This window comes from Dryobates pubescens, chromosome Z, assembly GCF_014839835.1.
Source record: "Dryobates pubescens isolate bDryPub1 chromosome Z, bDryPub1.pri, whole genome shotgun sequence".
Classification (NCBI taxonomy): domain Eukaryota; kingdom Metazoa; phylum Chordata; class Aves; order Piciformes; family Picidae; genus Dryobates; species Dryobates pubescens.
Window position 1 is genome coordinate 56,978,380 of NC_071657.1, and position 13,992 is coordinate 56,992,371.

At 39.5% G+C, this 13,992-nt stretch overlaps 1 protein-coding gene across 1 annotated transcript in view; it reads right to left on the bottom strand.

The window, feature by feature from the left end:
• MRPS27 (mitochondrial ribosomal protein S27) overlaps positions 1–13,992 on the bottom strand; it is a 49,320-nt gene that overhangs the window by 28,035 nt on the left and 7,293 nt on the right. The window contains exons 3-4 of the mRNA XM_054178103.1: positions 11,727–11,797; positions 9,698–9,756 (exon numbers count right to left, since the gene is read on the bottom strand). Of these exons, the coding sequence (XP_054034078.1) occupies positions 9,698–9,756; positions 11,727–11,797 (130 nt within the window). The remainder of the gene's footprint in view (positions 1–9,697; positions 9,757–11,726; positions 11,798–13,992) is intronic.

Here is a 13,992-nt window from a genome sequence, read left to right on the forward strand (position 1 = left end):
TTTCTCCAACTGGGGCGATCTGTATGATTATGTGATCTCAGGGGATAAATTGCTTCAAAACAAGCTTGATGTTAATTTAAAAAAAAAAAAATTTAAAACATTCAGATGCTTTAGAAAACCTCCATCTCCCAGCAGGAGAGTTGCAGAGACACTATAGCCAAGCCTTTATTCCACCAATGAAGCTGGACAGAGATGTAGCAACACAGGCTTTTCAAACTGACAAGATTGACTCTGAGTTTTATAACATAACATTCAGTATCAAAGGAAACTGGATTGGAGTTATGACCAAAGCTAGGAGTTTTTGCCTTCTAGTGCTAAGCTTAAACTATAACAGTACGGTCCTTTCACACTACTGTAACAAAAGCAGATGACTTCTTAGGGAAGAAACAAAACAACCAACCAAAACAGTCTGTAACTAGGTATTGCTATTAGAGTATTTGCAAAAAGCAACTTTAAAATGGTGCCTAAATTTAACCAAAGATAACAATAATATCATCTTGTCAGAGACCTAATTTACTGAGCTAGAGTCTGCATTGAAGTGATGTTGCATTTCCCATTTATTCTGCTCAAATTCTTGAAAAAAAAAAGTCTCCCAGAAACACATGATGCAACTGTATCATTACACACACTGACACAAACCCTCATACTGAAAACAGCTTGCTTACAGTTGAACTTGCAGAGATTCAAAGTGGTATATTCCTCTGGCTTAAGAATCAAAGGTTGCAACACAGAAGCGTACCAGCAAAACCATTTATTCCACAATGTTTTTCAATTTCACACACATGTAACCAAAGCAAAAAGGAGATGCTGGCAAGACAGTGCTGCAGGAATACAACTTAAGAAAACAACAGCCGAACTTTTCTCTTGCTGCCAAACGTTTAAAAAACTGGATTTGCACAGTTCAGGTTTCATCTCAGTAGAACAACAGTTCAAGTTAACCTAATTTTGACCTACTACCCGTGTCCTTCTCATTTACTGCCCTAGTCTGATTTTCACAGTATCACAGTATAACTAAGGTTGGAAGAGACCCCAAGGATCATCAAGTCCAACCTGTCCCAACAGACCTCATGACTAGACCACGGCACCAAGTGCCACGTCCAATCTCCTCTTGAAGAGAACACCTCCAAGGACGGTGACTCCACCACCTCCCTGGGCAGCCCATTCCAAGGACAAACGACTCGCTCAGTGAAGAACTTTCTCCTCACTTCGAGTCTAAACCTCCCCTGGTGCAGCTTGAGACTGTGTCCCCTTGTTCTGGTGCTGGTTGCCTGGGAGAAGAGACCAACCCCTTCCTGGCTACAACCACCTTTCAGGTAGTTGTAGAGGGCAATGAGGTCACCCCTGAGCCTCCTCTTCTCCAGGCTAAACAATCCCAGCTCCCTCAGCCTCTCCTCATAGGGCTTGTGCTCAAGGCCTCTCACCAACCTTGTTGCCCTTCTCTGGACACGTTCAAATGTCTCAATGTCCTTCTTAATCTGAGGGGCCCAGAACTGGACACAGTGCTCAAGGTGTGGCCTAACCAATGCAGAGTACAGGGGCACAATGACTCCCCTGCTCCTGCTGGCTACACTATTCCTAATACAGGCCAGGATGCCATTTTCATCTGCACTGCAATCTTTCTGCACGCCACGGACAGAAGAGAGGCAAAGCTACAGGATAAACTGTCAAGGAAAACAAGTAAAGTTTTCATATTAAGCATAAACTCTTGCAAGAGAGGGGACAAAACACCTGATGATCACCTGTAGCGTCAGCCACAGCTGCTTTCAAAAAAGCCATTTCCAAAAAGCATAGGTGCACAGGCAGGTCTTGGCTGCTAAGAAGCTCAATATGAATCCACTTATTTTTCATGTCATGCCTCAAAAAGCAAAAGCATATTGGCACTTTTTAAATTCTTCCTATCATGTGTTTTCATGAGAAAAACATTTTTAGCAATGAAAACCAAAAAAACTATATTCCATTGTGTATGATATCAAGCACGGACCAGTAAGCAAATCCAGGACAATCGTGGCAAAACTGACTTGGGCACTTTTGTCAGATGATTTCAAATGTGTAGGCTCTTACCAGAGCTTTGCGATTGTTTTATTCTTTTCAGAAAAATACTATAGTGCTAGACTTGTTATTTAAAGTGACAGTAAGTAGCTCACTTTGAGTACTGCATCTACTACAAGACAAACGTGCCTTTGCACAAATAGGTACAAGCTGAGCAGTAAAGTGAGATTTTGCTACTCGGTAGGGGCAGAGGAGTATTTTGTAGTTCCTCCCCTTCTGAGACAGGAATTACAGCCGAGATCCTTAAGTTATAACCCATTACTGCCTTTCTCACGCTGATGAGAATCAGTGCAGGATGCAAGGCCAGGAAAACTCTGCCACCTTGCCTTCTTCAGTACCCTACTTAGATCCTGTATTCAGACTTCAAACCCACATTTTTGCAAGCATCCAGTTCTCCAAGGGACTCAGTATAAGAGGTTTATACATGTCACGTTACCCACTGCAAAGGAGAACTGAGAAGACACAACAGGGGGGGAAAACCTACAACTATGTGCAATCACAGTGTGTGTTTCTGTCTGGCTTTTTAAATTTCCTTCCTCCAAAGGATCATGAGTTTCAAAAGAACACAACAGTAACTTAGAAAAGATGAACTAGCTGTTTTATGATTTAACTTGGACAAGGAAACTCTGTGAAAAGGGGTTACTCCTGCAGGACATTAATGGAAGAGGAAAAAAAACAACCGCCCTCCATAAAGAAGTCTAGTGTACCACTCCTGCTGCAAAAGCCTTGCTGTCATGCTCTTGCAATAGATGCTACATCTTATGCAGGTTGGCAGCCAGTGCAGTGTGTCTGAGCTTTGGCACAGCCAGTACAGGCAAGCAAGAAGGGTGAGTTGTCTATTTCATCTCCCCTCTGCCTCTGCACACATACTTTCTGCTGACAGAGGCTATCTATTTTGCTTGCAGATGGATTTAGCCCTGCTCTGCTCACACCCTAATGGAACTAAGTAGAAAGTAGCTGATAGAAGAAAGGAATAATTTTACCCCTTGTTAATGAATACAGTAGTGAAAGAGAAGATATCAGAATGAAATAAACGGCAATTTAAAGAGGATGATCAAGTTGACTTTAGTGATTAAAGCTAGTTTTATTTGCATACCAGTTCTTGGAGAAAGGGTATTGCAAAGTCAGTTGCCAACAACCATGCACTTTGAGACTGACAAGCTCTACAGTGAAGGGTGGGAAACAATTAAGTATGTAAGTTAGTAAATAAATAAATCCAAGTTCAATTTTCAGTGAGAGAAAGAATGAATGTTTATCGTGTCTACATTTACAGCTGAGAAAACAGGAGTTTTGACCAGCTGCTCCCTTGCATACTCCTTTTCAATTTTAACAAGGAACTCAAGAAAGTGCTACAAGAGACAACACATAGTTCCCTCAGCAACCAGGGTCCTGTCTCAACTCACTGAGGACAGGGCACATGACATATGCTCATAGATTATTAACTAGGCTAAAGCTGGGAGACAAGGACAGCTCCAGCACCTTTCAGGGATGTGCACATCCCACAAAATCTGTCAGACTGGTGAAGATGGAAACCAACTGCTGAGAGCTGCCACAGCATTATTCCTGAAATGACCAACTCTACATTTAGCAAAGCCCCTCAGGCTTTCAGACTAATGTAGCAAAATGCAGACAGGGAGGCAGATGACAAACCTGGGGACATTCTCCTTCAGGGACAGGAGACACATTTTAGGAAATAGGCAAGGGGATACCATCAGCTTATAGAAGGGGCTTGAGCTTCCAAATTTACCCTGCCCATCCTGTCCTATCACTCATCCCTCTCCAAACCAACCAAAAAAACCCACCAACCACCACCCCCACAAATAAAAAAACACACACACAAACCCCCAAACAACAACAACAAAACACCAACCAAACACCACACACACAACAAACAAAAACCACCTACACACAACGAAAACCAACCAACCAAAAAAAAAAACCCTACAGAAAGGGATTCTTCTGCCTAGGAATCAAATATTTACCAAGGACAGAAATAGCTAAAGAAATAATTAGGACTCTGCCAGAAGGAACAGTTGCAGGTGGCTGAGTAGAGTGACTGGAGTGCTTGGTACAGAGAAGCACTTAAATGCAACTGGCCTCTTTCTAGCAGTATAGATACGTTATCTAGAGCGCAAAGCTTTAAAAATAGCTTTAAAGCAGCGTCAAAAGAACAATTAAAAAAAGAGCAACCTCCCAAAAGCAGGCACCCCCAATAACCTTTTTGTTCACTTTGCTACTGGGCATCTTACATTCAGAAATTTGCACCTTAATTTCCCACTTCTGGAAAACTAAATGAGTATCAGAAATCACCCCAGGAAAACTGCAAACTATGACCTTTGCTTATCCGTACCTCGGTTCCGTTACAGGAAAGCTTTGTTTTGTGGGTCTGTTTGCAGTAACTGCTTCTTCTGCCCTTAGGGTGTAGAATGCTTTTTCACAGGCGTGGATGTATATGCAGAAATAAGCAGACATAAAAGTTGAATAAAGATACCTGCTTATTTCCATTTTTGTTCTGCATTAAATGTTTTTGGACATCTCTAATGATGATGGAAATATTTTGAAAAAAAATTAATGTAAGCCAGGCTTTTGTATTTCTTTATTATTGGGGTCAAAAAAGAAATTTATGGCCTGACAGATATAATCAGGTAATTTCCCAAATGTCTCAGTAACTCATCATTAACCAAACATTTTCAGTTCTACAAAAGGATAAACATCCATTTCTGTAAAGAGAAACAGTCAAGTACTTGGAAATTGATATTCTCAATCATTTATAAGATTAAAAAAAATTTATATACAAAAGTAGGCCTCTCCTCCTTGTCACAGTAATTTGTCTATAATCATGTGTAACAGAAGATTAGTTTTATACCTGTGGTGCATTATTTCATCCATTACCATGGTCATCATAATCTTCTTTACATTTCCAAGGGCCTTCACCTTCTGGAACTTGCATCACATTTTCTACCAGTTACTACACACTACGCAGCAACATCCATCAAAATTGCACATATATTCTCACAGGACAACACAACAGATGCCCTACTGGATCATATGACTAACTTGAATGTCTTAACTACTAACCAACAAAGCACAGAAAATTTTCCTTGACTATTAGGATGTCCAATATAGGTGGTTTTTATGTACTTGAACAGACTGTTCATCTTACATGCCCAGTGGAACACGGAAAGCTTACGTGAAACAATGACTTGTTTGAAACAAAGGTCATGGGGATTCTTCCCTGTACGCAGTAAAAAATAAAGCAGAGGTCTCACTGAAAACACACATGATTCTTGTATTTCATATATTGGTCAAGGTAACATATGGAAAATATTTTACTGCCTTTGTCCTTCTCTCCATTATGAACTGAACAGATGACTGAAATACTTGTGTTACAGGAAGTGAGCTTTCTGAATGCTTTTTCAGTGTCTTTACTGATGGGTTCTCCCCCAGTTTACAGCACAATTGGAGTGGGTACACCTTCTTGGATGAGATGTGGTTACTAGATCAGCCTTGCTGAAATCTGTCTCTGGGTTCTGAAATGTAGTTGCTAGTTATTTTCTCCAAAGATTCCTAGATCTGACAAACCACATGTGTACAGACAATGACAACAAAGAAACTGTGAAAGAACACAGTGAGAGTACAATGGTGTGCCCCTCTGTGCAGAAATGAATGAATGCTGGTGTGAAAAAAAACAACAGTGGAGTCTGTTATGATCAGAACATTTATATCTGACAGAACTGGCTTGGGTAGTGACCAACAGCTCTTCCCATGAAGCAGCATCACACACTGGCCACCCTAATGCAATAGCATTAAATGTGGGTATGTCTGTTATTCATGTGCAAATTACTGGAACATGCTAATGAGGTAAACCTCTCTAGTGCTGCTTTCATTTCTTTCCCTGTCTCCCAGCCTGTCAAAAAGCAGCCCAGATCATCTGCAAAATGAAGTATCATTTCAAAACATGATTGCAACATACCTTGGAAAAATAGACAGGTATTTCTGACATTTATTTTTATAGCTCTTTGTTTCATTTTTTTAAACCATGTTTCTCTGGAAGGACTGAAAGACAAGACCTGATGAACTGATGAATTTTGTGTCAGCTACAACCTTGGGATTCATCTCAAAGTAAGAATATGCTGGGCCTACATCTCTTCTCCTTTTTTCTATTTGTGCTGGAAAATTTAATGGTATTCATTACATCCTATACATTTCTATACAGAAAGTATTAGTGGGAATAAATTATCATTTTTGGCCCACTGTGATCATGTTATAAGCAGCACTTCTAACTGAAAGTGTGCCTTTTGAAAGTACAAAAACCTCTAACTTCTGCACTCACAGAACAGACATGTAGTTACAGACAGTTCAACTACTGATACACTGCTATTATAAGGAGTAAGCACAATTTCAGATGCATGGAGACTGTAGTCCTGAAGTTATTTAATGCCTGAAATCTGGCCTCAAGACTGTAACTTGCTACCATGAAAGACATATGTAGAATAACTTCTAATAGATTGCTGTTGTTCCGTTTTGTAATAGTAATGAAGTACTGACCACAATTAATAAATCCTGTAATCTGCAGAAATTACTCCATTTCCAAATAAAGCCATTATTAATCAAGGAAAGGCAATTAAAAAGTAGATTGTGCAAGGATCTGCAGAGCACATGCACACACAAACATTTACATTTTAGGGACAGTGTGTAAAATTCTTTCTACATAATAGGTCAGGGGCTTAATGCAATTAAAAATCTCAACATAAAACTCAACACACTGAAAATCTTTGTTGGAACAAAACCTACATACAGAATCCAGTTACCTCACCATAAAACCTGTCTTCATTGTGCTAATGTTTCTATCATATGAAAAACACCCTGATGTGAGAAATCGTGACATCTCAGTGAGACAGAACAAAGTAAGGCGAACTGCAGGTCTTTGATCTGGCTGAAAATGCTCTGCATTCTAATTAGAATTTCTGCTGGGATCCTAGGAAATGAAAGGATTTTCTTAAGTCTGACAGTTAACTGACAGGGAGAGTTATTCAGAAAAGAACAAAAAGAAGAGCGCTGAAAGCAGATGACGTCATGCCTCAAAATGGCATTTACCATCTTACTGACATTTCCACAATGTAGCGTAGCACTTTCCACACAGCTATTCTTGAGAGCTCCAGATCCTCTGTGGAGACAATATGGCTGGAGATGTACTGCTTTAAAAGGACGGAAAGCTGAAACAATTCTAAATATAATACATGTATTGTATTTCAGGACCCTAAACGCATTATGATAATGCTCTGGTATACCACTTTCAAAACTGTTCTGCCTGACACACTGCAAGGAAAGTCTCCAGTCTACAATAGATGCAAGTTCTAGCCCATATAGCAAGCCTGGTAATACCACTTACTTTCCTCCAATTCTTCCCACAAGCACAGTTTACCCTTTGTACAATGACGTCTTCCAGCTCTGCAGGACCCTTCGTCTCATACTGCCAGAGGCATCCATCACTGGGGAGAGATATCAAAATCTCCCCCTTATAATCTACAAGCAGTTAAGAGGAAAAAAAAAATCACAGGACTCTGGGAGTATTCTGCTTATTTATCTTCCTGCATATCCACACACTGCAATTTCTGAGGCCATGTGCACACTAGTTGCTCACAATGGATTTGTATACTGTAGAACATACAAAAAGGGTATTCACTGTTATTGCCTTTCTTTTACTTTCTTCACATGGAGTACAAGAATTATGCTGTGAACTACCTCATATTAAGCCAGAAAGAGAGATTTCTTATTAAAGCTTCTTTGGTTTTTAAATTTACCTCTCTACCACTTAGTGTCTTACATAAGTGGCAAATTTTCCAGGATTTTTTCTGTGTTAAATATCCTCCCAGCTGCAGAGGTATCCTTTTAAACATGTCCCTCATTTGAACTCCAGCCCATGTGCAAAGTGTACAGAACAATAATAAGGGTCTTGCAGATATCAACCACATTTCCCATTTCCTGATGCTAACATGCTTATTTTCATTTGAAAAGGAAGCTGATGTCATAATTGGGATTTTCACATTTTCACTTGAATTACAGACCTCTCTACACTGTTTCACTACCTGCATATAAATGCATTTTGAGAATAGCTTCACAGATCACACTGGAATGAACCCTCCTGAAACAGTACTACTACCAACCACCAAAAGAGTAAGCACTTGGTAACACCAAAACAAAGTAGCATTAGAGACACACACAAGAAAAATTGACCTAAAACATCTCTCACAAGCCATGTGACACTTCAGTGCCTCTCTCTCCACACAGACCACTAAAAACCATATCAACTGCACTTAAACATGTACCTGTAACTATACTCTCATCAGCCACAGAATTACTTCTTAGAGAAAGAGTAAAAAAACAGTAATTATTTTTAAACTGCAGATGTCTCCTTTAGAATGTGTTTTAAAGGATAACAACCCTGTATTCTACACTGATCACAGAATGTAACAACCAGGCACAGATGAAGAGTGGGAAGAATATTTGTATGTTAGAAATTCCCATACCATTCTCTCCCTCTTACCATGGAACATACACTATGTTTGTAATTTTTTGTCACTCTCTCTGTATCTCTCATTTTCAAGAAGAAAGAACCTGTAAGATACATTATGAATGAATACTTCACTCTGATTTACCTGTATTTTATCTGTACTTTTTTAAGACTCAGGAATTAAACTACCATACTTTCCTCTTGGTGTCAGGGCATGCCAAAGTCTCTTGGCATCCCTTACCCTATAGGGCCCCGCCCCTATTAGAGCCCTTAAGTCTGTGTGGCACAACATACATTACAATCTTGGAGAATATATGTAAATGGTACAAATAACACAACTGTAAAACAAAAACAAGGACCTGCCCCTGCCTAACATCTACTTTCTTTTGTTTCATCTTACCTGTTGCAGGGTGGAAAACTGATTTCTGATCACAGATTCTAACAGGATCAATGAAATCTTTATCAGAGAAAATGAAAACTCCATTAACCTTCTCTCTGTGAGAGAGATTTATTTTTAATTGCAGGACATTGCTAGCATTAGCAAAATGGGTTTCTCTTGTTTCCATCTTGAAGCTCTGAGGTTCAGATAACTGGACTTTAATACAGTCATGGACTTACAACAATGCATATATTTGAAACAGTCATCCAGTAAATGTTCTCATTAAAGTAACAATCATTATGATTTACAAATAACAATCCAATGTTATTTGTAAACGTGATCTCTTGTGCACTTTGACAGGATGAATCACTTCTTCCATCAGGAAATCTAGCCCTCAAAACGGGTGTGCAACCATCTATAAAAGAACTAATTTATTTTAGTGATCAGCAAGAATTACTGCCCTCTTAAAAAGTCAATATTGAGATGTACTGATGTGAAGCAAGCAAGCATTCCACCTGACATTAGCAGATAAGGTATCCAATACACTTAACACAAATAAATTTGCAGAAAATCCTAACCACCATTGCATACAGTGAACTACACAGCTTACCTGGAGAACATAAAGTACTAAGAGGATAAAAACCAAAACTACATTCAGCCTCGCTGACCTGGTCATTACCACAGCATGTCCCTTCTCATTTCTGTTCACTATTTTGTATGTCTCAAAGTTCGTGCTGGGGAGAAAAGATGCTTACTTGTAAAGGTAGTATTCTGCTTGATCCACTTCTTCTCGTGAAGAAATGTTATCGACAAACTGATTTGGAAACAAAAAAAAAAAACTTCAGAGGGAGTGCTCACAAAGCATATTAGAAGAAAATGCAACTTCAACAAACAAAATACATTTGTTTTGCATATTCAGGTGTCCAAGAGTACTAGAAATCTTCAGGTCTTTGCTTTCTCCTATTCAGGTTTCTTCAGGACTTCTGAAAGTTCTAAATTGAGACAACTTCCCTCCTTGTCTCTAGCAAACATTACGCACTTTGAAAACATGGAGTCCATCTGAGAATTATGTCTGCTTAGCTCAATGCCCCCTATTTTTGCTGCTCCTCTCTGGATTTTTGCTCTTTAATCACACCCTTTAATTTGAGAATACATGTGGGGTTTTTTTTTACCTTCCCCTCACCCCACCCAATTTTGAGTGAGTCTCAAAATGCCTTACTTTTCCTTCTGAAAACTTTTTTCCCCAATGTTTGTCTGTTGTGCCTGTTCATAGTAAGTATCTTCAAGGACAGGGGCAATGGTATTTTGTATTTCACCACATATGTAAATAGAAGAAAAAAATCATCCCCTGCCATAAAGCATGATTATCCTCTAATTTAAAACTTTGTCCACTCCTCCAGGCAACCTCCCAAAATTCCCAGCGCTATCAAGTACTTAAATAAAGCCAAGTTTTCAACCAGACTTTGTCTTAGGGTAAGAGTGAATCCTGTTTTCTTGCAGGTTTTACTAATGTAACTGTAAAGATGCAGGAACACTCCAGAGCCTTCCCAGTATAATACCTTTATCTCAGAATATATGAACAACATGTTTCCAAGGTCAGTACGTCTCTTTATCCTATGTATAAGTTACAAATAATAGCTTCACCTGACTGCTACTTTTTCTCCAGTTTCTCAACTCTCCTTGCATGCTGTGTACATGTAAGACTCATCTTTCAAGAGTGGCAATAGCATGCCTGTGCACTTTCTTTAAATTTTAGAAAATAAGAATCTTATGTGAGCTCCATGTGGTGTCTGAATATGGAAGGCTACTTTTTCGGGGAAGAGGTTAGCCCAAAGCAGGGACATGAATAAAAGGAATAAAGCTGATTAAGGAACACCTATTATCTCCATGGACACCTTGACCTTGTAACTCTACAAAATTTTCTTTGACCCCTATTAGTGGTGCCAATAATCCTAATGAAAGGTGTTACTGAGATCCTAGGGTGGTGACTCAACTTTACTGGATAATTTTGAAGACTGAAAATAGTGTGGTTTGGATTTGGGATATTTTTTGTTTGGTTTGGGTTTTGTTGTTGTTGGAGAGACTTTTGTGCCTGTTTTTTGGTGTATTTTTTTTTAAACTAGCGACATTTATTCTCCTTCTACACTACAAACACCCAGCTGCGCAGGGAACTTAAAAGGACACCTCACATTTCTGCCTTCATTCCCTCTGCCCTGATTAATCCATCCAGAGAAAGCAACTGGTTACTAATTCCAACAAAAATCATGGTTTGGTGTATCCCATACCAACATTTGTCCTGCCTCAGTCTGCTAAGGCAATGAAACAAACTTTGCCTTTATAGGCAAAATTTATCCACTTCTGCCTCTCTTAAAAAGAGCCTGGAAGTGAAAGAAAATGAAGGCAGACAAGCCGTGTGCTAATTCTTTGCATTCCTTTAGTAGCCTGAGTTCTCATCATGGGCTTGAGGGGATGTTAAAGCTCTCATTAAGACAGAAACCACAGGCAGGCAAGGAACATGTATTAGGGAAATACATTGCCAAGCAACAGGGAAGCTGAATTTTACTGAAAAAAGTACTATTTGTCTTTACAGCACTGTGCAGTCCAGGTACTAATTAAGGAATGCAAAGTAACAATAAAACAGCTTCACACAGCAATTTAACAGTATAGCAACCCATTTACCATCCTAAACTCCCAGCAGAGGTCGTACTCCCTCTCAGCCAACTTGATTTCACATGCATTTCACTGTGATTTCCATCACTTTACAATTGGTATTTATTTCCTTACCCGGGCTATTGTCAAAGAGCTAACAGGCAGCTTTCTTTCATAGGTTCTGTCCATTAAACGGGCTAAGTCAGCTGGAGAAAAGAGAAGAAGAGGATGTTTAATCAACTAGCATTACAAGAAATCTGCAGAGCCATCCTATAACCTAAAATAGAAACTCTGTCCATGAAATCAAATTCTGGTTCCTTCTTAACATCTCACTTTGAATTTGTATGAAAACAGTTATTGTTAAATACTTTAACAGATAATAACACATGGAAAGGTTCTCAACAAGATGATTTCAACTTACTATACAGAAAAAGGCAAATTATCCTATAATGTGTTGGATGAAATTAGTACAACCAATATAACTGATCTAAAAAATTTGAACAGATATGTTTAAAATTCCTATTTGCTTTCATGCTTAACATATGCTGGACATTGCTTTTAACATGGACCTGTGCTTTACTGTACAGTAAAAATGAAACACAGACACAAGTACCACCAAACTGATAAACCCCACAGTTAAGAACAGCAGTTCCAAGAAATCCTGTTAATCAAATTGGGTACTGTGCCAGTACTTTGCTAACTTTATAGCATTCTGCTCCAGCACTCATATAACAATATTAATTTGCCCATACAGGAAATACAAGCTTCTGATTGTTGAACAGACAGTCAGCTATTCCATTAATTAATTTAGTGGGAAGTTAAATTAATTTAATTTGGAGTTTTAGTTTTGTACTGTTCCTGGAAAATAATGATCACTTAAGAGGAGTAAACCGTTTATTGTTTGCCTAGCATCAGCTGTTTGATTTTTAGCTGAGAAATGAACTGATGATATCCAATCTATAAAATTCAGAGACTTAATCATTTCCTCCTATTCTCCTACATCTTCCAAGACCAGGAATCCAACATACTCTCTCTGCATCACTAGCACCTCACCTTATCCTTTGCACCCCAAGACTACAATTGTTATTAAACAAACCTCTCCTTTGACACATTCAATTAAAACCAGTGGCCAACCTTCAAGAGCAAAAAGCTTGGCTTGCTGTACAATTAATTTTCCAAAAAGGTCATCTGACCTCCACAACTGTAAATGAAATGAGGTGAACACTACCCACAGCTTCCCATCAGACCTAACTAAACCTTCTACTCCCATGAAAGTCAGGGCCAGGAGCAGCACTGCACCAGTAACATGTCTCCAAGGAATGCAGTCCACATATGCTCTGTTCACAAGCCATATTACTATTCATCATGTCAAAAACACACCTGCACCACTAGTGAATACTGAGGGGTATACAGCCCTAACAGTACAAATGGTATTCCATGCTACTCTGACTGTATAGGTACCCTCTCAAATTGCAAGACATCTGCAAAGATTTTTGTTGCAGTAAAATGGCAGAGTCTTGATTTGGAATAAAATGGTTGACTTTGTGCAACATTGCTTCTGCCACATAACAGTATTTTGTATTTACCTAAAACTTTCTTTCCTGAGGCACTTTGAGACATTCTTTGAAACACAAAAAAGGACATTCATACCTGCATGAGGGAAGGCAAGCATTTTCATGAAAGCAAAGGGGAATGTGAGGCAAAGGTACTGATGCAAGTACCAGCTCCTATGAAACACTGTACAAGATGCTGAGTTGATATGGGCCACTGTAACAGACACAACAGCTGCCCAGGGAGGGCATGGTGAAAAGACCTTCTGGCAACAGAAATGTGTAATGGGCAGATGCCACTAGTACCGACTCTCTGGAATGTGCACAGACAAGATCATCTCTACCCTGGAAAGGGAGGATGGTGAAAAGGCTGGACTATACAACAGAGCCACCACCTGGCATAATAAGTCCCTGATGTGTATTGTGTGAATGGACAGGTAAAAGACAAAGGAGGAGGCAGAGGCCCCCCACTCCATCACACACAAGCGAATATAAAGGAAGCACACAAGGAACACACAGGAAGATTCCCTGGGGACAACACCTGGACACAACACCTGGACACAAACCTAAAAAAAACCTGTGACTAAAAAACTGTACAAAAGACCTAAGCAATGCCTGCTCAGGAGGAGAAAAACAAGGAGACAGACACAGAGAGAAAAAGACCATGCAGCTTGGAAGCAGACCAGGAACTCTCTCTCCATGACCTACATTCTGCCTGCTGTAACTCGTGGAGAATAGAAAAGACATTTTTACTGAAGACACCACATGTTGGAGGCTGCTCAGAGAAGAACTTGGACTTTGGGATCTCTCCCTCCCCTCCTCCACGGTGGACACCACAAGGCAACAAGGAG